General features: G+C 39.1%; 2 protein-coding genes across 2 annotated transcripts in view; one reads left to right on the top strand and one right to left on the bottom strand.

Annotated features, from left to right (window-relative positions):
* Positions 1–15839, top strand: part of LIX1 (limb and CNS expressed 1) — a 59889-nt gene extending 44050 nt beyond the window's left edge. Inside the window, exons 9-12 of the mRNA XM_047877437.1 lie at positions 101–241; positions 2533–2628; positions 10901–10978; positions 12884–15839. Of these exons, the coding sequence (XP_047733393.1) occupies positions 101–241; positions 2533–2628; positions 10901–10978; positions 12884–13171 (603 nt within the window). The 3' untranslated portion in view covers positions 13172–15839. The remainder of the gene's footprint in view (positions 1–100; positions 242–2532; positions 2629–10900; positions 10979–12883) is intronic.
* Positions 15840–21415: 5576 nt separating this feature from the next.
* On the bottom strand, positions 21416–22427 carry LOC125175557 (2'-5'-oligoadenylate synthase 1A-like). Its single transcript, XM_047876224.1, has 2 exons — positions 22081–22427; positions 21416–21588 (listed from the first exon to the last, which is right to left on the bottom strand). Exons 1-2 carry the CDS (start codon positions 22191–22193, stop codon positions 21432–21434), a joined length of 270 nt encoding a protein of 89 aa, XP_047732180.1. The 5' UTR covers positions 22194–22427; the 3' UTR covers positions 21416–21431.
* Positions 22428–24174: the final 1747 nt, after the last annotated feature.

Here is a 24174-nt window from a genome sequence, read left to right as displayed (position 1 = left end):
TAAATGTATGAATGGAAATGTCCAGAGATCCACTGAGGCAGTGAAAAAAATGGTGAGATGCTGAATCCTGTAATAACTCCTTTTCTCTTTTCTTCTTAAGTGCTGCCTAAGTAGAGCTGAGGCCAGACGGGATGCAGCTAAAGTGGCCCTAATCAACTCCCTCTTCAATGAGCTGCCCTCTCGAAGGATCACTAAGGAATTCATTATGGAGAGTGTGCAGGAAGCAGTTGCCTCCACCAGTGTGAGTACCCACTAGGGTAGAGCTGGCTGCACTGAAACACTGAGGCATTTCAATCTTGGGAAATACTCAAATAAGCAAATTCTTTAAGAACTGTGCAGGAACTTGGGGAACTTTTTTTTTTTTTAAGAACTTGGGGAGTTCCTTGTGCAGGAACTTTTTTTAAAGAACTTGGGGAGCCTGGCTGGCTCAGTTGTGAGTTCAAGCACCACACTGGGCATAGAGTTTACTTAAAAAAAAAAAAAAAAAAAAAGAATTGTGCAAGTTTAAGTTTTACCCATGAAATCATTGATTTTCAACAAAACTAACACTTGGATTAGAAATCAAGAAATTGGAACTGTCTTCCTATGCCACATCACAGAAATATTTTTTAGACGCCCTGGATCACCATTAACCAAACTTTAAATCAAAGTAGATAATTTGATCCATCCTGATTTGTTTACTTGAATGTTAGCTATTTGAAAAGCGTTGATTCTTTTAGGGTTTGGGAATGCATACAACTGAATACTGTTTTAATGTAGAGATAAACTAGCTCATTTTTCCCCCAAACTTGACTGATGATAAAAATTATCTGAAGTGCTTTAGTAAAAGTACCAATTCCCCAGCCAGTGTAGGAATCTGGCAATCTGTATTTTTAAGGAAAGGCTGACTGCTCAGATATGGAAAAGCCATATTCCCAATATTTGTTAGCTCTTAGAATTATCATGCTTAATAGGAATTACTTCTTTCAGAGAGCTGAAAACTTTTTACAGAGAAAATTTCTGTAATGGACATAATTAATGCAAAATGCTGTAAGAACAAAAACTGTCTTAGAAATCCAGGAGTAGATGATTTGCCCCTTGTATTATGTGAAGCTTCTGATACTTGTTACCTGCAAACTACAATGGATGAAGCCTTGGTTTCTTACTGTGGCAGGTGTCTCTGTGTGTGTCCTCCAAAAACAGGAACTTGGCATTACTGAGGGAATTAGCCACCTCCTGATTTTGCCATTAGCATGGATAAACCCCATCTGAGATTTACATTCTCTGATTACCTTAATCTGGTTATAAAGGTTCTGTCATTTTGGAGAAGCTGCTGAAAATGAAGGGCACATTATCGCCCTAGCAGTGACCCTTTTGTTCCTTTTCCCCTCGTAAATGCTCTTGTCACCCCCAAGAGAGATAAGAGAAGGGGTAAGGGACAGATTGTGGTTGACCTGGCAGGAAGACATCAGGGGGCTCTGTTCTGTATCTGCTGTCAGGATGAAAGGAAGCCTTTATTTTCTTGCCCTGTAAATTTTAAGTGCCTTTGAGGAAGAGAGTTAGGAAAATGATGCCTGATTTATATGTGTGGAATTTACTCAGGAGCAGGGAGGGGCCCTCAGTGTAAATGTAATTTATCATTTTTTTCATGGAAATTTCTCAGGAAAGAGAATATATAAGGTTTGCAGGCTCTGGATGGATTTCCTCTGGGATATTTAAAAAGCCAACATAAATATTTCAGCAGCAGCATGTTAATGTTATTGCATTCAAAAGCTATAAATTTGCTAGTATCTGATGCTGGCAGTTGTTTGTTCAGTCTCACAAAGGCATTGCCCACTTTCCCAGAAATCCAAGGCCCTGGGATACTAAAGGGCAGGCCCCAATGCCAGCCCACAGCTTGTGTTAGTTTTTTTATTGTTACTATCCCTAACTAAATTGAAGGGAAATTTCAGTTCTACTCGTCACCCACCCACCTTGTTTCCTAAAGATTAAGCAGTCCAGAAGTGAAAAAATATACACCAAGATCCATGTCTCCAGGTCAAACACCAACGTATTATAAGAACTCCCATTAAGAATCATGGCAGTAAAATATGAATGGTCCGTACAACCAGAGAATTATTTCCCTCTCAGTTATATAATCTTGCCTGGTTGCCATCAAATCAGAACAGGGTCAGCATTCTAATGTTTCAAATAACAGATGAAGGCAGCCTCAGAGGGCAACCACTCAAACATTACCACCATCAACAGCAAACACCTTGTACAAGATACAGGAATTTCTACTTTGGGAAAATTATTCTTTTAGCAAGTATATAATTAGTTAACATTCTAATCAAAATCTAGATTCAAATTGATTACAAAATCCTCCTCTTTACTCTGAGTCATGATGAGATTAAGAATTTTATCCCAAATCAACTGGACACTTGGTTGTAGAATGCACACCTGAAAGGTCAGGAAAATAGAAATTTCACTATAGGGCCATGGCATTAATTCGTGAACACCAAAAGAAGAGGAGGGAAAATCCATAATATTTTCCTTCTCTGCTTTCCTCCCAAGGGCACTTTGGATGATGCAGACGACCCCAGCACCAGCATTGGAGCCTACCACTACATGTTAGAGTCAAACATGGGGAAGACCATGCTGGAATTTCAGGTATCTGACTTCCTGCTATATGTTTAATTTTGCTACACAATCCAGAAACTTGTGAGACTGCCACTCTTATCATTAACATCTCCTTTCCCAATAGTCTAGTCTTTTCTTTTGTTTTGGGCCTTTTAACCTAACCCTCTTAGAATCCAGCATGGTAGCTCCATTATAGCCACACCTCAGTAGACTAAAACAAACAAGCAAACAAAGCAGAGTCTTTGCTTTCTTAAAGGGAAATAAAAGGCTTAAGTCTAAGGAACAGCTGGGGAACACCACCACTTGAAGACCTTGTAACATTTCACCAGCTTTTCAGTACAAAGTTCCTTTTAAGCCAAACTGAACACTTTGAAGTGTTGGTTTTGACCATTTGGTTCTTAATTTTCGGAAGTCATAGATGAAGTTGCCTACAGTGTACATTAAACAATGCCCCCCTCACTTCTGGCATTTCCACTAAACAAGATCTGCCACCACCCATTGTTAACTAAATCAAAACATTTATCAAGCTGTAACTCTGTTTCATCCACTGCTGACAAGCAATAATAGAGCTAAAGAACTATATTACTTATTATTTGCAAATCAATAACATTAACAATAAGAATAATACTCATTGACACTTATTGGATGCTTACTTTGTCTGCACTGTGCTCACTGTGCTGAGCATTTAACAAATAGCATAATTTAACACTCACAATAAACATATGAGTATTTATTATCCCCATGTCATCAGGAAAGGAAATGTGCCATATTTAGTCAATTGCAGAGCAAGGGTTCAGACCCATGCAGTCTAATTTCTGAGCTCACAGTCCCAACTGTTATCTTTTATTGGACTGGGCAGATGAAAATTCAGCAGTGATTGGGCATGAAATGTGTGCCCTCTAAAAAAACTAAACTTGGATATTGAATATCCATATTTATGCAATGCTAATAGGAATCAATACACAATGTTATAATGAAGAGACTATACCTCCAGTATTTCTGTTGTTAGATTCCGAGAAGCAATCAAAGATACAATGTTTTATGGACCCAAATGTTCATTATGGTGTAGTTTACAGTGGTCTTACAGTTGAGCTCTGAAGCCACCAGCTTTCAAATACCTTTCAAACTATTTTCTGGACTGCAATGCCATAGCCACTTTGTAGGTGGATACGTCCCTCCTGCCCATTTTTAAAAATCAGTATTTTCCTTCATTAGGCATTTGTTTTGTTCTCAAAATTAACCTCTCTTCATTCAGTCACCCAGTTTTTTTTTTTTTTTAATGTTTATTTATTTTTGAGAGAGAGAGTAAGTACTTATGAGTCGGGGAGGGGCAGAGAGAGAGGGAGAGGATCTGAAGCCAGCTCTGCACTGTCAGATGCACAGAGCCTGATGTGGGGCTTGAACCCACTAACTGTGAGATCATGACCTGGACTGAAGTCAGACGCTTAACCAAATGAGCCACTCAGGCACCATCCGGTTTTCTTTTTAAGTGGCAGTGGTCTCACTGGCCTTTGAGGCTGATTGTCTTGGTTTTGAAGAGACTGGGTATCCCTAAAGCATACCCTCTGGGATAGACAGGGGCATGCATCAGCTCAGTGATTCTGAGCCCAGACTCTGAAGTGGGCTGGCCCAATTTAGCTTGGCTCTGCTTCTCACCTCTAAATCTATTTCCTCATTGTATGTAAATTAGGGAGACTATTAGTACTGGCACTACCTCACAGTGCCATGGTGAGCATTAGATGGGACAATATAGAAAGAGTCCAGAACAGTTCCTAGCATATGGTAAATAATGAATATTGGGGCGCCTGGGTGGCTCAGTCGGTTGAGCGGCCAACTTCTGCTCAGGTCATGATCTCGAGATCTGTGAGTTTGAGCCCCGAGTCGGGCGCTGTGCTGACAGCTCGGAGCCTGGAACCTGTTTCGGATTCTGTGTCTCCCTCTCTCTGCCCCTCCCCCGTTCATGATCTGTCTCTCTCTGTCTCAAAAATAAATAAACGTTAATTTTTTTTTTAAATACTCAATGAATATTGACAACTGTTATTATATATACTTCTGAAGAAAGACTGCTTCACCTGAAAGGCTACCAGATAGATTCCCTTGGCAACTTTATCTAACCTAAAGGTTTCAAATGAGGAAAAGATACCTCCCTGCACTAAATATTTCAGGGCTCTTGCTGTAGGATAAAAGGGTGGAACTGTAAAGGGTCCATACTTTTCCCCCATAAATAATCTAAAGTCAAAGAGAAAAAAATGAAAGGGAAGAGGATAACACAAGAGAAAGAACACCAATTTGTCAAAATTGGATAGACTGTGTGACACCTGCCCTACCACTTCCCACCTGGGCACTTGAGTATTCTGAGACTCAATTTTCTCATCTATAAAATAGGAATCATAATGCCCATTGTGTAGGATTTTTGTGGAATGCACATAACGTGACATTTATACAGCATCTAGTACAGTAATTTCCCCAAGGAAGAACCTCATTTATTTTAATTCCTCCCCTCTCAACCCCAACCAAAGAAAATTGTACTTCTTTTACTATAAAATGAATGTTGCCTGCTCTAGTACATAGTAGCTTGTATGTGATTTAGTAGCTGTTTTCAGAAAACTAAGAATGATTTTTGATTGCAATTAGGTTATTAATCTGGCAAAGATGAGGGAGGCAGGATTTTTAAAAATTCTTAAAATTTTGTCCAAATACTATGAAAGGCTGTACTCAACCACCTTTTAGTAATACTTTAATTACCTTGCAATGGGCTGTATGTTTTCTGTGTGGTCTATGTAGTAAGGTATTTAAGTATGTGAAATAATAACTTGAATCAAACTGTGGAAATGGTTCATAAATTCTCAGAACAGAGGCTGGGGACAGGATGGGGGACAAAGGAAGAGGATGTGAGGGCAGGAAAAATCCAAACTCACTCCCCCAGTAGGGATGCTGGCAACCCAGGAGGACGGCTGTGGAACACATCTCTTTTCCTTCCGCCAGTTCTAGGTTGCCTGCTGGGTCCCAGCACATTCCTTGGTGGCCTGGGTTAAATGCATCAGCTTGTTTCTTCACATAATGGGAATTGACCACAGACCTGGGCTGTTTGTAGCCGACACAGCAATTCAGTACCCCTGGTGGGTAATAGACGTATGTCTGTATCTAGCTACGGATGACTATACCATATAAAAACAAGGCGGGTGTCTCCTGACTGCCTGCAGGCTTTCCAGGGGGGCTGTCAAGGAGGCAGCACTCAGAGGAAACGTGATAGGCTTCTGCTTACGTTCACTTCGTGGGAGGGAAGCTGGGTAGCCTTCCCATACAGAAAATTGCCTGGTGTTTGGGGGGAGGGATGGCGACAGCACTAGCCACTGGGTCTTGTCAAGGTCAGATTTGAGGCAGACTTTGACTGAAGCTGGTTAATATATTTACTCTGAAGCCTAATGCAGTCCAAGGACGACTTGTTTATTTACATCTTTGCTAAATTCTCCAGGTCGCCTTTTAAAACCTCATCCCATAAACAAATTTCCTCTTAAATCCATTCTCTTGGGTGGGGAGATGGTGCCCACCTGTTTTTCAAGTTCTCCATTTACAGTGTTTGTTTTTCTTATTTCTGATGAATCACAGAACCAAGAGAGTCTCCCAGACAGAGTTCTAGAGAGAAGCAGCATGCATTTTCTCCCCACAAAGTAGCTGAAAGGGCAAACATTGTTCCTAATAGGAGGCAACACCAGGAAGCACTGAGGACAGAGCCCAGCTGGTGGTGGTTTAAACTAAATGAATGACAAATTGAACCAGGAAAACTGAAGAATGAAAGCTGCAATTTGCACTTTTTCCTAAAGATGAAGAAAACAAAGGGTTCAATTCTCCATTTGATATCAAATTTATTTTACTGATCAGGACTGGCTACATAATTCTTGGGGCCCATACAAGATAAAAATGCAGGGCCTTTTAAAAAAAATTGCTAAGAATTTCAAGTCGGTGGAGACTTAAATCAAGCTTGGGGTCCTGTGTGCACAGATCAGAAGTTCATGAAGCTGGCCTTGTCCCTGAGACAGACTCACCAGAAGGGATGACTAGAAAAGGAGAATTAAGCATTTACCTCAGGCACAAAATTTAAAGGAGTTTCAAAAAATTCAATGATAAAGACAATATTATAATGCACTATTTTATTTTATTCTTATTATTTTTTTTAGAGAAAGAAAGTACAATCAAGGGAGAGGGGCAGAGGGAGGCAGAGAATCTTAAGCAGGCTCCACACTCAGCATGGAGCTCAATGTGAGGCTTGATCCCACGACCCTGAGATCATGACCTGAGCCAAAACCAAGAATTCTACTCAAGTGACTGTGCCACCCAGACACCACTATACTGTGCCACCCAGACACCCCTATAATGCAATATTTTAAAAACTCAAAATGAATGTGTGAAAATTCATAACAAACAAATATCACCCTAGTCCCAACCCAACTTATAGGCCAGCTTCTTGTTTACCTGTCAGCCTACCCAGACTCCCCAGGCTTCTAGGTCAGCCACATAACAAGAAGCATGGCACAAAGACATGAATAAGGAACAGGTCAGATAGCTCACCAAACATATTTCCTTTAAAGTGATAAGGTTTTGGGGCACCTGGGTGGCTCAGTTGGTTGGGCAACCGACTTTGGCTCAGGTCATGATCTCACGGTTTGTGAGTTCGAGCCCTGCATCAGGCTCTGTGCTGACAACTCAGAGCCTGGAGCCTGCTTCAGAATCTGTGTCTCCCACTCTCTCTACCCCTCCCCTGCTTGCGCTCTGTGTCTCTCTGTCTCTCAGTAATAAACATTAAAAAAAAAAAATTAAAGTGATAAGGCTTTGACAGGTAGAAAACAAAACCATGAAAACCAGGCAGCAGGGGATTATGATGACCTAGGAAGAGAATCCTTACAGAGGCCCACAGCAGCCCTCTCCTTGCTCTCCTTGCCAGTCTGCAATAATGCAGGGATTTCTGATGGAATCAACGAGAGGCATACAGGGATTTCCTGGGGTTAAGAGAAGGGCTCAAACAGCTTCGGGAAGATTTGAGGATAGTAAAGGTGGTCTTATGAAGGAAAATAAAGAAGTAGGACAGGAAGAATGTGGAAATATTTCAATATACTTTACATTGTGATCATAAGATTAGCATCTCTACAAAGGAAGGCAATGACTAGATTGGGATGTAATGTAAGAAGGCAGAAAGAAGGTCATCTTCCCTGTGGGATTTTAGGAACAAAAACAGCACTGAGAAAGAGGCAGTTGTGTTACTGCTGCAGCAAAAACTCCTTGGGGATGGAAGAGAAATTTGGACAAACCATAAGGGGTAAGGAGGAGGGCTCTTCCACAGTAAAAAACAGTTCAAGTCTCTGTGGGGAAGTTTTTGAGAGATGTCGGTTGCCAAGGGACATGGGAACAGTTTTTGGCTCTGTTCATGGCAGAATTGTGGGTGCTAAAGTCTTAGGAGGACTGCTGGGTGGAATGCCAAGAGTTTATCTGGAAAGGGGGCAGTAGTTAGTGTATAGATAAGAATGAGAGCTTAGAAGACATTGGAGGAGGAATATGTTACTAAGGCAAAAATTGTAGGATGGTGGAATTAAGAGCCCTGTAGGCTGTTTCTCAAACTGGGCCACAAGGACAATATCAAGAGGGCTGTTGAAAGTCACAGAAGAAACTCACTATATCTTTCTGGGTTTTACTGAGTGTAACCATTATAAACTTGGGTTGGGGGGGAAAGTGGAGGAGTGGAGGTGGTATGCATTATTTTAAAAAATGGATATATACACTAGAATACAAAATAAAACATGAAACGGAAAGAGATGTCTTATTTGGAAATAGTGGCCCTCCTGTAATATCACAGAGACTGTTTCCTATCAGGACATAAAAAGTGTTCCTTTTCATTTTTATGGCTACCAAGTCTCTAGTGAGTAGGTTTAAAGGTACAATGAGAAAGGTAGCACAGATTTACCCTCTTCAGTCACTGGGGTTACCTTGCTGAGAAGCACAGGGGTGAGAAGCAGATTACATAAGATTTAGCTGTAGAACAAACCAACTCTCACTTTTCCAAATTATCAGAGTGACATGACAGACTGAAAATCTGGACCAGGGAGAAGTGAAAAAGAGAGGGCATAAGAGGGGCAGCTTCCCTGAGCAGTGGAACCAGAGCCCTAGGCAGATAGTGGCATCTCTGTTTGGGGTAGGAGGAGTAATTCTGCTGGTATCCATGAATTATTTTAATTAACAGAAACACATGGTTTTGCTTTTACTGAAGTCTCTATGGGCTCTTTGAGTGCTTACTTGAATAATAGAATATAGACAAAACCACAAACTGAAAAGAAGGGAAAAAAATTACATTCTACTGGCAATTTTAGACATAAGAATGGTGATATTTGCTCTTCTGATCATCTTATAGCTTTAAAATTCAATAATTTTAAGATGTCTGAAATCTTAGAATGCCTTAGGTCTCTTCATTTTCATAATTTAAGCTTCTTCCTGAGCAAGCAGAGGTAAAGACAATAACAATCAGCTTTTTTAAATGGTTGGTAGGACATCTGTCTCAAAGTTAAGTTTTCATAACTAGTGTCATGACCAGGAATTTCCTGAATTGCATTGTGTGTGTTGTTTATGCTGTTAATCCACAATGGGGGGGGGGGTAGTCTCTCTGACCAAAAATGAAAAAAATTGCAGATAATTTCACTGGAATACGCATTAGGAAAATAAAATCTTCAGTATGTGTATATAGTTTACCTTGCCCTTCATATCATCAAGGGAAAAGATGCTGATAGAAACTCAGTGATGTGCTCAGCCCTGGGCCACTGGATATAGGGACTGTGGATTGGTTTTAAGGTCAATTACACTTTATTACCCATATTTCTATGCATTTTCTTGACTGAATTTATAAACATAGGAGAATTTTACAGTTTCTGTGGTTTGTCAATTATATGTTATCTATATTTACTTTTTGGCTAAAATTTAAGTGGTTTCTTTAATATGTAATATTGTCACATGATTCAAAGCTCAATAGGTAACAAAGAATGTCAGAGGGAGATCTCCCTCCCCATCCTCCCAGACATTCCTGTTCTCTCCCCAGAGACAACTATGTTACCCAGTTCTTTTGTATCTTGCCAGAACTCTCCTGGAATTTACAAGCAAACATTTATAAGGGTTTTCTATTCTTTTAAATCAAATACCAGCACACAGTATATGTGTTGTGCATCTTGCTTTTTTTTTAACACCACATCATAAAGACTCTTTATACTAGAACCTGGAGAGCCTTCTCATTCTCTCTCCGTGAATGAAAGTATTCAGTAGCAAGAATGTATTGTAGGGGAGGAAAATAATTTTCCCTCTACCCTTATGAGTTCTTAGCTGAGACCCCTGCAATCAAAGACAGATTAACATAAGAAAAACAGAAGTTTATTAGCATATATACCTCACATATACATGAGAGATACTCAGGGAAAAATAAGTATCTTCCTGAGGTGGCTTGGAATTTATGTTAAAATACCATCTTGATAGGAAAAGGGGAGGCAGGAGATGTAGGCCTCTTAGGGGATAGCAAATGATTTTTAAGAAAGATGAATGGGCCCTTAGTAGAATAGATAGGATGTATAATACTTTGTGACAGAGTTTGTTTGGGTATGGTGTGGACTTCCAGTTTCCTTTTCTATAGTAACAGTTGGTCTTCCCTGGTTGATAAAATTCCTCAGGAGGAGATTTATCAAAACAAGTTCCTTTTGTCTTTAGGCAGATAAGGGGAGTTCAGGGAAAGACTTTCCCTGCATTTGATGTTTTTCAAGTGCTTCTGGCTTAAAATAATCAATATACCAAAATGGCATGTTTTGGAATGACATGTCCTAAACTTATATTTTGGAGTAGCATATTCTGCTACCCTTAAGTTTCATACTTTTTAAAACCATTTCCTTAAAAATGATAATTTAACATATTTCCAGCCTCAGGCAATTTCAAAAACAGTACAATGAATAATTTTGCCTGCACATCATTCTGAGATATGCTGGTATATTTAGATAACTTCTTGAATGTAGAGTTGTTACAGTATATGTATTTTTAATGTTGAAAGATATTTTTCAACTACTTAGTCATTTTATTGTGCAAATATGGATGTGGCAGAGGAGGGAAGAATGCTCAAGAATCTTGGAGACTCTGGTGTTTGAAAAGTCTCAAAATGTTCTGATGATATTGTGTATTCTATTTTCCTGAGATAGTTGGGGATCAGAGTTATGCCCTACCCATCTCTCACACTTTCTTTCACATTTCTGCTTTGAGATTAATGACAGGTGTTTGGGTTTTGTAGGAGCTGATGACCATTTTCCAACTACTGCACTGGAATGGAAGCCTAAAAGCCCTTCGTGAAACAAAGTGTTCCCGACAGGTGAGATTTTCCAATCAAGAACAGGTTTATGTCATAGAGACTGAGCAGATGGCTTGTCATCTTCCTAGATTTCCTTTATTTGGATTTTTCTCTGTTTAAATTTGGTACTTTATGTATTAAGAGCAGAAGATACAGGAAAAAAATATATAAAACAGTCTATTTGAGTCAGGGACTGACCAACTAGGCATGCTAAGGAGAATATTGCCTGGACATGGGATTCATTTAGCTACCTGTACTAAATGCCAGAATAGAGGGATCATTAAGACAGACTTGATTTCTAAGTCAAGTGCTAAATCTACTCTACACACCTGCCCAACCTTAGAATTTGTGCCTTCACCAGAATCTACCCCCAAAACGAAGAGCACACTGTATACACTGTATGTTAGCCAACTTGGCAATAAATTATATATATTAAAAAAGAATTTGTGCCCTCTTCTGTTCTCGAATGCAGAAAGAAATTTAAGAATGTATTGTTTCTGAACTGCTTCACTGAAGAATGGTAAAGTTATCCACTAAAAGTCCCCAAAGGGCAACAGAAATGATTATAAAGCTGGGGAAGCTGGCATTCAGTCACCTCAATTTTTTGGTTTGGAAGTTTATTCCTTGTTTTTCAGAAATGGGGTCTCACTATTTCTTTGTTACCTATGAGAAGCACCCTTCCCCCCTTTTTTTAATGGCAAAGGCAAACCCTGTCCTGTGTATTGAACAGCTTTCACCTGCTATCTTCCAATATTTATGCTTTCTTTGCTTTCTTTATGCACCATTAGACTTTGAAAGATGGCCATTTATTTTTGAGAATTTGCTAACAGGAATTTGTATGAGGAATAAAGCCTCTACTAGTCAGCTAGATGTGGGTGGATATAAGAGTTTTCCATGCACTGCAGCCCCAGGAGTTTTTAGTTGTTCTTTGGTTAGAAAGTCTGGCTTTCAAAATGTCAAAGATGGAAAAGAAATAAGTAGCTGACAATGGTTTTGGCTATTTTTTTTCTTTTCCTTTGATTTTATAAAAGGCCTTTGAAACTCACTGGGTTAGTTATAAACACTTTTCCATGGTTGTTTTTAATTTGTTAAGGTCATAAATAAATACCATATGTTCTTGAAAATAAAAATAAGCAAAGCATCCCCTCTACAAGATATTCTTAAAGTGTATCCATCAAACCCATACATTATGTTACAATGTATTGGCAATTTTTTTCACATGAAAATTGACAGTTAGTGGCCAATTTTTAATTGTTTGCAGAAGAAATACTGTACATGAAGTTACCATTGTATCAATAATGATAATGTCTATGTTCCACAATACACTTTTATAGTTCTATTTGTAGTTGCTGTGAGCCATTTGGACTGTCATCTATCTTCCTTAAGCTAACAAATTGACTCTTGTTAGGAAGTGGGCTCTCCTGGTTTCTAAGTCTTGTCCTCATTCAAAGCCTCCTGCTTTCTGCAGGGGGTGAGACCAAACCCAATTATACCCTAATCTTTCCATATAACTGTTTCCATCTCTCCATCTTGCTGAAGGAGAAAATCCTGGGCAGAAGAGTTCAAGGAATAAATGAGGTAATATCCATGTGTGAAGGAATGCATTTTCTAAGGAAGACATTTTCTAGCAATGTCAGAGTTCTGTTGTGAACATTATTGAGTCATTCTTGGTGGTAGTGTTTTGACTTAGCCTGAAGTGACCCTGCTTTGCTTGACCAGCTTGGCCCTTCATTTGCTTTAAGAAGCATATCATGGGATTTGGTTTCCGTGTGTAAACATCAGAGAGGTTCAGTTATTGGTAAAACCTCTATGAATGTGGATGTGGGGGGTGGCAGTGACAAAGGAAATGAGGTGTTGGAAAGCCATGAACACAGGTGCCTTTGTTGCTCTTCACTGACACTCTGGACTTCGTCTCTTGGCTTCCAGGAAGTCATCTCCTACTATTCCCAGTATTCCCTAGATGAAAAGATGCGCAGCCACATGGCCCTGGACTGGATCATGAAAGAGAAGGAATCTCCAGGAATTCTCTCTCAAGAGCTACGGATGGCCCTGAGGGAGTTGGAGGAAGCCAGGAAAGCAGGACAAGAACTGCGGTTTTACAAAGAAAAGAAAGAAATCCTGAGTTTGGCCCTGACTCAGATCTACAGCGATCCTGACACCTCCTCACCCAGTGATGATCAGCTGAGCCTAACGGCTCTTTGTGGCTACCACTAGCAAGACCAGGTTCCAGCTGGCCTGAGGTTGGCAGAGGCTGGACTCTAATATTAGGAAGCTCAGTGAAGGAAGTTGTTGGAGGCTTTACCACCTACAGCTACCACCTGAAGGCTGTACTAATTCTTCCCACCCATTCCATTCATAGACTCTCAGAGTAATAGGATCCTTACAGGTCCCAACAATTTTCCCATCACACTTTCAAGAGTTCCTCCTCTTACTGAAAGGATGGAGACAGAATTGTTTGAAAAACATTTCCCAGGTTTGGATCTAACCTAAAGCCCTGTTGACATGTGCCTTCCTAGATTATGTATGTTGTTTTAAACAATGGGCCAGTGTAGCATCCCCCATAAGAACACCAGCCAGGACTGGGGAAAGTAGCATGAGAGCAATTTTTAAAAATAGTTGGGATTAAATAAACAACATAGAAAATACACATGGGTCAGAATTTCTTCCTAAGCTTTATAAACTAAGAGACACTTCTACTCTACTAGGTAAAATCCAAAATTCCAGTGGCAGTTTTATCTGGACATCCCACTATCAAAGATCTAAAGTGGTAATAGTGAAAATACGTGATAAATTTAACTTGTCTTAAAATGCCAGTTATAATAATTTTAAAAAAATCCACACTCTTCGGTATGGGGATAAATTTCACCTAGAATAGTACTCCTATTCCTCAAAAAGAATTAGTATCTAATTTTAATGAGTCCTGCAAACAGTGATGTTCATTTTTAACTTGCTAATAGATAACTCAGATTGATTTGTTTTTATTTTTGCCACCACAGTCATCTATGTATCATGGAGGCAGTCACTGGATTTTGAAAAATCATTAGCTTTTAACAGTGCTTGCATTTGATTAGTTTCTCATGCATTAGAGAGAAGGAGTATTTAACTGTCTTTATTGTTGTTCAAGAACATAAGCCAGGAGTAGTTCAAATGTAGTGTCATTTCCAAGTTTTAATTAGACATTGTCATCTCTCTTTGAAAATGGCTTGGGTCAATTAACTGATTAGAAAACCAAAAGCAAATACAGACCAATTTTTAGATGGTTTCTGGTCACTCAAATTTAAGAATGGCAACAGTGTGAATTTTAGACATTTGTAGGAATTTCCAACTTTATAACACAAAAAGGATTATCTTGCATTTAGTCCAATAATTCAAAATAAAGGATACAGTTTTTTCAATGTTAAATAAGATTTCTTTTTCTTCATGTTTAAGTGAATGCAAACTAACGTTCCTGAAGGCTAAAACCATTATATTTACATTAAAGTTTACAAAAGCATGATAGCTTAACTTCATATATAAATATGTGCAGATGTAATTATCACTCCTAAGTCCCCATGAAAACTATATATATGGATCATGTATTTTGGAATTAGCCTTTAAAATAAAAAAATTAATTTCAGATATCATATTTCTCACACCAGGGGAAAATTTAGCTTCTTACCTACTGCCTTACTCTGTCGTGAAAGGTAATACTATAAATATTAGATAAATTTAATTTAAAAATATTGTGTTAACAAATGTCACATTTCTCCCCAAAATGAGGCTAAATGTCACCTAGAATAAAACTAAAACTATATTCCCTTATAATCCTAAAAAGGAATTCGAATTAGTATTTGCAAGTTGAATAAATTTTAACATTAAGGAAACTTTCTGTTAAAAGCAATTTTTTCATAAAGTCATTACTCTATCATTTCATAAAACCGTAATTTCCCATGTTAGGTGTGATTATAGGTAGGTCCATCTTTGTTGCATTTGCAGCTTTTGACCATGACCACCTAAAGCTGACACCATCTAATTAGATCCAGGAAGGGGAATCAGCAAGGAAAATGTTAAAATTTATTCTTTGCTCTATAATTAGAAAACTGTACCTATTACGTGAACTAAAAGCATTGCCCTTGGCCAATGGCAGTTTTCCCAGCTGGTCAGAACTGCCCACTCTTCCTGGAATGGTATGGAACCTATAGCAAAAGAAACAAAATTCAGAATTTCTGCCATTGCTGGAGCCTTTTAATGCTCATTTATAGCAAATCAATTTTAGCTAAGACATAAGGGTTGCCAGTACATCACTTAAACATTTATAATTCCAGACCTAAGAAGAGCCATGTTGAAAAGCAAAGTAGATTCTTCTTCTTCTTCTTCTTCTTCTTCTTCTTCTTCTGTATCTTGTTCTCAGTGATACACTGTGTTGAAGGGGATTAAAGTGGAAGATTCTCTATTTTAAATATATGGAGTTCTGGGTCCTAAACTTTTGTGGTTATAATGCCTTTGAGAATCTGATGAAAGCTATGGACCTTCTCCTAGGAAAATAGAGTGAAGCATATACCTTCAGATTTATGCAAACAGTTTCAGAGAGTTTGTGAACCTCCCCAACGTCCGTGGATTGCTCTAAGGACCTCCAATTTAGAATCTTGAGTACAGACTTATAGTCTCAAACTTTTCAGCATGGATCCAAACTAGCTCAGACCAGCCCTGTGTAGCCTATTTCTAAGATAAATGTTATCATCCTCAAATACAGAATTGTACTGCATTTTGACAAGAATGGTTTAATCTTCACAAAGTCCAAATATACCAAATTGCTATGAAAAAACAGCTTAAAACAAACTAGTCACTAAGTGTGTTAACCTATTAGAATATTGTCAATCTAATAAAGACATTATTCCTCTAATGATCAGAATTTGTCCATTTGTTCAAAAGCTGTAGTCCACTGATACGTTTTCCATTTAATTTATTCACTTACCTCTAGAAAAGGAGAATAAAATCACAGATAGTCCTGAAATGCTATACCATAATCAACTATGAATCTAATCATCTATGTCTCAGGAAAAAGAGAAAGAAAGCATAAAGATTTAACACTTCCCTGTTTCTTTCGGGGAAGCTTTTGAAGACAACAGTATTATCATAGTTGACTTCATCTCTAAGATACTTTAGAGAATTCTGAGTTATATCATGCCATGTCTTTCTTTCTTGCCATGGACAAAAGAAGCCAGACTAAGAATATTTTCATTATCCTTGACTGTATTTAAAAGTAAACATTATTCAAGATATTATCACTTTTATATCATTGATACTTTTTTGTTCTGCCTTGCAGAAATGCAAGTATCAAGTTTTCTTCTATGGTGTCTATGGTGTAAAAGAGTGAATATTGTTTTCAGCCAGGGTCCTAGGAAAAAGAAAATCATTTTTTCTACCACAGTGGTTCTCAACTCTGGCTGCACATTAGAAATACCCAAGGACCTTTAAAAATTCCAAAATGTCCAGATTATACCCTGACCAATGAAATCAAACTCTCTGGAAGTGGGGCCCAGGCATCAGTATTTTTTAAAGCTCCCCAGGTTGTTTCAATGTGCAGCAAGGTTTGAGAATGACTGCTCTATCCAGCAAGGTCTGGCTCAGAGGTCTATGACCTAACTAGTGGAAGCTATTATTCCATTTGGCCTAGGCCCCAATTCAAATATTGAGTTCTTTTGAGCTAGGTAGAACCAAAACCTTCAGCTTGAGCAAGACGATCTCCTGGAGCCCAGAACTAAAGAGGGACAAGCACCTGCATATCCACGTGCATGCGTGTACACACACACACACACACACACACACATACACACACACACACATACACTGTATCTTAGCAGTACATCCACGTTCTGCCCCAGGGTCCAGGCTTTCTTTCTCAAATATGGTATGTAAAATATCTACACCAGAATCATCAGGGGGTACTCATTTAAAACTTCAAGTTGCTGGGCCACAGCCCAGACCTGCTGACCAAATTACAGGAGAAGGTCTGGGTTATTTACCACTTCACCAGGTGTTTCTGATCACACTTAAATTTGAGCTCTTTTGCCCTAAAGCTACCTAACACATTTTTAGTAGGCAGAACAGCCCTGCCCCTTCTGACATAACTAGCCTCTTGGGGTAGAGTGCAGAAAGGAATAAAGAAGAGAAGGGAAGGTTATCTCTCTATCCTTTCTGGAAGGAAGCTGGAGAAAAACAGAAGGGGCACAGAGATATGGCTGCCTTTTCTCTACCAAAAGAGCAGCTCCCACTCTTTTATCACTTTGGCCTTAACATTTGGAATTACTTTTAATCCCTTTACTAGAAACTGTGGAAATCTCTTTTAGCTCACAGTTAAAGCAACTTCTTTAAACCTGACTAAACTCTGGTAGCACTTTGTTCCTTGGAGCAAAGTAGGCTGTGGGAAAGGCAAGCAGAAGCTTCTTCTTGAAAGCTGTTGAGTCTCTAGAGGTTTAGGGGTGAAAATCCCAGATTGCAATCTATTTTTAGCAGTTCCCATTTTAGCAGCAATTATGTTCCACAAATACGTTTGTAAGTCAATTGTTCAACCCTGAAGGCACATTTTTCTATAGGAGCAATGTCAAATATGGTGGCAAGTTTCCCAGACTAGCCTACATAAGCAGTAGGGTACCCCAAATATTGATCTCTGGACCTAATACCTCTCCAGGTTGTAAGAGGGCAGGGGAGGGTGGAACAAGGACAGCTGAGGCTAGGGCACAGTATTGAAAACCTCCCGAGGCATATTTCTCATCCCAAAATTTGTTCTCCCGGCTCTTTATTTTCTCCTTGCTCCTCCATAGATTACCTTGCCAATACACCACCCACTGCCATCACTTGCTGCTTCTTATGATCATGGTTTCTTCTACTTGCTGACTTACTGAAGTAGAGAGGTGACTTTTTACTGCCCTCTTACAACTCTTTGAAAATTTCTAAGAGGTGTTATCACTAGAAACAGGAACATTTTTGTGACCTAAAAATGTCAGTTACTAAGCTTCTCTGCAGACTTTTCACCAGGGCTGGTGGGGAAAAACATAGACACACAAAGCAGGACAGGCTTTGGACAGGCTAGCCATGGAACCTGTCCCATTCCCCCATACTCCTAGATTTCCTGTGTTTTGGTGTTCTCATTAGGTTCCACATGACACTGCCCCATCCTGATCACAGCTGCCCCATAACTAGCCAGTGATTCTGAGTAATCTGGCTCAAAATTCCAAAATGGACTGATCAGTCTGTCCCCTCGGGAATGTGAACTAAGAAACATGAAAAGAATTTGCCAGTTTGAGTTGGGAGGTGAAGTTGGAAGAGTCATGTTCATGAAAGTGATGGTTTGTGCAAGCTGAAGTGAGGAGGAGAAGGAACCATGAGTCAGTAGACGAAGCTGGCCAGTAGAAAGAGGAGATGCTGGTTGGTGCAGAGAGCAGATGCAGGGAGAGGCGGAGAGGCAAGGAGAAGGTGAACACAGGAAGCCCATGAAAGGATGGCAAGAGCTGTGTCTCAAGTGCCCGGCAATAAATTTTCTTATTCTTTATCTGAGTGGATCACATACCTTGCAACCAAGGAAACCATTCAGAGCAAAATCACACTCTATTATTCTGGATTTTTTTTATCCTCAGCATAGACCCAAAAAAAAACTGACATCAGAAAGAGCCTCTTTGAATGATAAACATGCTGCTGAGAAAAGTAGATTTAGAACTTGGAACAGAGATCACCTTTCCCCACTCACTCCCCTTCCCCCTCCAATGTGGCCAGGAGTCCTCCAAGCTCTGAAATAAGTTTATGTATCCTATGCTGATCATCCTGCCCTTGCTGGGCTGTGTTCTCACCTTCCACAGGAGGTATGACCACAGAGGGAAAATAGAACTCTATTTTTAAAAAGACAGAATTCATAATCTCAAATGACTGTTGTCTTCTTAAAAAATTGGTTACCTTCTCTAACAATCCTCAAGAATGCTGTCTTTGGAAAGACATTCCTGTCATGAACTCCTCTTTGGAAATGGTCCTGTGAATCCATGCAAGCAAAGGAAGAAAAGCAGTTTCTTTTGTTGGCTGAAAGCTTCTTGCCATCCTGAACTGACTAGTTTATTTTAGCAACTGGACTATTTAGATCAACTACTTAGCAGGTGCTCAATGAATGTCTCTTGAGTAGAAATTTGTTAACAGTGTGTTGGTGCCTTCCTTACTCCTTGATGATGAGTTAATTCATTCACCAGTCTTTCTCTCTTCTACTAGACTAGTCAGGACTCACTTGATTGTAAGGTAGAAATCCAAATAGAAACCACTAGGCAAAAGGAGAGTTTATTGGCTTGTGACACAAGAGTCCCAGGGTAGTTTTTGTTGCAAGTACATCTGGGTCCAGGAGCACAAACTGGGACTTGGTCTCTCTCATGATATAGATATGTACATAAGTGTGCACATGTGTATCATTGCTCATTTCTCAAATCGGCTTTCTTTTGTGTCAGCCTCATTATTAGGCCTGCTGTCCCCTGGAGCGGCAAGATGGTGACTAGTAGTGTCATGCTTCCCTCATAGCAGCAGAAGAAATTCTCTTCCCAGCAGTTCAAACCCAAATCCCAGAACTGAGCGCTATTGTGGTGTTTCAGTTCAATCACTGTGCCAGGCCTGAATCACATGTCTGTCCCCATAGAACTAGTGGTTAAGTCATCCCATCTGAACAACTTAGATCTAGTGGAGGAGGGGGAGGAGTCACCTGAGGTGGCTATGGGTGCAGTCACCAAAATGAGGAAAGATGGACATTTCCCAAGACATTTTATTTATTTTTTATTTTTTTTAAATGTATTTATTTATTTCAAGAGAGACAGAGAGGATGAGTAGGGGAGGGCAGAGAGAGAGGGAGAAAGAGAATCCTAAGCAGGCTCTGCGCTGTCAGCGTGGAGTCCCAGGCAGGGCTTACACTCACAAACCACGAGATCATGACCTCAGCTGAAACCAAGAGTCAGAGGCTTAACCAACTAAGCCACCAAAGTGCACCTCCTAAGACATTTTAAAAATATTTCTCCTTGAGAGCCTTTAGAGGCAGAGTGAACAATAGAACAAATGCAGTCTCTTCAACCTGTAATTGGGTAAGAGGATTCTGGGTAGATGAAAACAACAGATGTCCACTATGAATACATTGTACCATTTCCAAAAATCAAATCCACCCTCAAAGGACAAATTTTGTCACCATTAAGGATGTTCAAAAGAACATTCTCCCCTGAAGGGAAGTCCAAAAGTGTTTCCAGACCAATCACATCACTGGAATATAAGCATACAAGTTCTCTGAGGACTCGCCTGAAGGGGCCAGTGCTCATTTATATGTAAGAGTTCTGTCATGTGGATAAGCCTAATCACTCGCATTAATCTGAAGTCACACTTCATACATCTTCCATGCTGATGAATTGTTGCTATGCAAGTGAGTCGGGAAATTTCCTCTGGTCTATTTCTGGTGGGCTCTGGCTTTCATTATCAGTGGCTGCTAACGCTACTTAATAGAAAGGAAAACAGCTGATACCACCAATTGAAAACAGTTGTTGCAGAACTGGACAGTTCAATAGCCCGAGTATTTTATTTATCCTTGCTTATGGCTAAGCACCTTGAAACCTTAAGAATGGCTCCACTCTGACCCCTGAGTCATGACATAGGCAGTCATAAAATGATTTGGGGAACAGCTTATTTTGAGGCAATCCATTGTGTTTTTTCCAGATATTTCCATCTTTCCATGTATTCATTTGTAAGTTTATGTCTGGAAGCGAATACACCATACTTAATGCAAGCAGGTTTTCATAGGGAAATTTTGAAAACACAGGTGACCCAATGAAATACTAGGTTACCAGGAGAATTGAAAAGTCAACCTGAAATGATAGTGAATTAAAACTAAAAAATGGGAGTTATTTTACCCTTTCAGATAATTGTCTCTCAAATGACCTGGGAGTTTTGTTTTATTTATTCACTGTGGCTACTTAGATTTTGTTTTAATGTTTTTTTGGTCATGAGACCACCAAAGCAAACAAATCCAAAACATGGGGGAGGATGTTTCAATTCTCCTAAAGGTTGAAATAGATCCTTTTATCTTAAATGATGACTTACATCAGTATGTTGATTAAAGATTGGGTCACTAACATGGTGAATTAGAGTAAGACAAGCTTTCTTCCTGCTGTGTTTTGTCCAGAGCACTCTTACTGGGAATGTGCTTTGTGTCCTTTATAATTTCTTCATAGAAATCTAGGACAGGGGTGCCTGGATGGCTCACTCAGTTGAACATCCAGCTTCAGCTCAGGTCTTGATCTCACGATTCATGGGTTCGAGCCCTGCATCCGGCTTTGTGCTTCCAGCTCAGAGCCTGGAGCCTGCTTCAGATTCTGTGTCTCCCTCTCTTTCCTGTTCACACTCTGTCTCTGTCTCTGTCTCAAAAATAAAATAAAAAACATTTTAAAAATTAAAAAAAAAATCTGAGAAGAGTAGCTCCTTGTCCAGTTTACCAGTTGTTTGTGAAAAGCCAAGGGGGCTCAGCTCTTACTCTGCTGAAAAGAGGCTTCAACAGGCTATGCCTCGCCACCAGGGCAACCTCGTCCCAGGCATTGCAGGTGTCACACACGTTGACAGTAGGATTTACGGGGTCTAAAATGAAGGGCCTACAACAAAACAAAACAGAACACAAAACTATTCATTTCTAAACTCAATTTCAATTTGTAGTATAGTGAGAAAGGGGAATGTCAGAGTTAAAAAAAGGAATTTGGTTAAGAACAGGACTCTTGGAAGGGTGGAAGCAAGTCCAGGCGGGACTAATACCTATCAGAAAACAGCAAGTTGCTTCTGCCCCTCCAACTCTGACTCCCTCTCATTTTTCCTCTTCACCTCGGGAGGCATTTCTTCCCTGGTTTCAGTCTTCAGTTACCTCCCCATTTGCCATCTACATCCACATTTGATTCATTCTACTCAAATTATTCTTAATTCACACTTGAGAAGTAAGATTCTGTGAGAAGTAATCAAAGGGAATTGGCTTTGTGGTAATTAAGGCCTTCTCATTTACAATGAATGACAATAAAGCAACTCCTTGCTCCAGACTTTCTTGATGGTAAACATGCTTCTTATAGCCTAAGGGCATAGAGAAGATACATACTTACCTGGTGTGTTTCTGGTTAACCTTTACAAAAATGGGGAACTTGGGATGGTAGTGTCTGTGCCAAACGACATCAATTTCTGTGTATCGAACCAGAAGTTTGAGGACTGCCCTCATTCCCTGCACCAGGCTGAACAACAGTGGCTTTCCTGCCAGTTCCCAGATGTGAATTGTGAGGAGCTCCACTGTGTAAGAGGAGGGAAGTCTGCGGAATCTAGACACACAGAACGAAGGGTTGTCTACTTCCCTTAACCCAGAAAATGAAGACAGATTTATTCACTTACGGGAAAAATGTAAGCTCAGAAGGCAGTTTACAAAAGAAGAAATTCTCTTTTCAATCTCACTGTTTATCAAACAATTTTTCCACCAATGAGATGGACCAAATATAAAGAATTATGATATCTAATATTGGTGAGTTTGTGAGAAAAGAGACACTCTCACATTCTATTGGTGAGGATGTAATTTAATACAGTCTTTTTTTCTAAATTAAAACAGTCAATTCTACTAAAATTTGGTATGTTCCATCGCTTTGGTCAGCATTTTTCACTTCTCATTCTGTAGAGAATGTGGCTAGTCTGACTTGGGCACACACTGGATTTTGAAGACATATTTAAAAAAGGAAAATACTCATAATTTTTACATTGATTGCCTGTTGAAATGATAACATTTTGGATATAGTGGCTAAATGTATTATTAAAAGTAACTTCATCAGTGCTTTTTACCTTTTTATTTTTTTAATTATTTTAATGATTATTTTAGAGAGAGAGAGACAGATCATGAGTAGGGGAAGGCAGCAAGAGAAAGACAGAATCTGAAGCAGTCTCCAGGCTCTGAGCTGTTAGCACGGAGCCTGACTCTGGGCTCGAACTCACAAACATGAGATCATGACCTGATCCAAAGTCGGTTACTTAACCAACTCAGTCACCTAGGCACTGCTACATTTTACCTTTTAACGTGGGTACTAGAATATCTAATATTGCATATGTGGCTTGTATTTGAACATCACTATACTTTGCAGTCATTAAAAGAAGGTAGCTCTCTAGGTACAGCTATAAAAAGATATAGATTAAATGAATAACGATTTTCATAGTGATACATAAACTACAAACCCATTTGTTCCTTGTTTTTAAAAAAATTAAGCATATGTAAAAAACAAATTTGGCAGAATATGTCCTAGACATTGTTAGGGAGGTGGGAATTTGGAGTGAAGAAGGAAAATTTTCTTACATCGGTCTTTTAAATTGCAGCTTATGTACATCAGGGGAAAATAAAATAAAAATTAAAGCTAGGGGTTATAAACAAACTCATGGGAGAAAAAAAAACAGATAGTTTCAGGATTCCATGGTGGTTGATATCCAAACACATATTTTGTTGCCTTGGCATTCATTAGCCAGTGCAATCTCTTTTGAAGATATATTGCAAAATCATGCAGTTCTTCCCCTAATAGCATGGAAATATTTTCTTACTATCATTATTGGTCGTTTGTTTTTATTTCAGTAAAGAAAATAGGAAAAACTAAAAGGAAACAAAATTTTTTGTCCTGGTAATGAAATAGCAAACCAGATTTCAGACTATCAATAATTTAGTTCTTACAATACTCCCTGAGGGTTGACAGCAACAAACACCAGACTTCAAATCCATCCCCACTTGAACCAGCTGGTATTCCCAAGTGCCAAAAGAAAGTCATGGTTGAAAACCACTCAGGCAGAGGATGCTCTTCGTATGACATGAGAGTAAATTTAGGGGGAAAAAACTTAATAAACATTAGACTATTTTCCCTTACATTTTACAGCACATTTACATCTGTACTTTCATACTTCTGATACATGTTCATACTATTTATTCTGTGTTATGTTTTAGTCGTTTAACATTGTTTCATGTAACTCCTTCCACATATTAATTACTGTGCTTCCCAAATTTGTCTTAAATAGTATTTGATCATATTTGTGGGCAAGTTTATTTGTTCTTCAAGGGCATTTTTGCTGTTCTTTATCTTAAGCAGTACTATTCTGAATATATTTACACAAATTACTTCTTCAAATGCATTCACTTTCTGTAAGGTTAGTTCTCGAAGTATTTCTCATCTCTTTTCTTAAAA

This window comes from Prionailurus viverrinus, chromosome A1 (assembly GCF_022837055.1).
Source record: "Prionailurus viverrinus isolate Anna chromosome A1, UM_Priviv_1.0, whole genome shotgun sequence".
NCBI lineage: Eukaryota > Metazoa > Chordata > Mammalia > Carnivora > Felidae > Prionailurus > Prionailurus viverrinus.
This window is presented reverse-complemented; position numbering and strand designations above follow the sequence as displayed.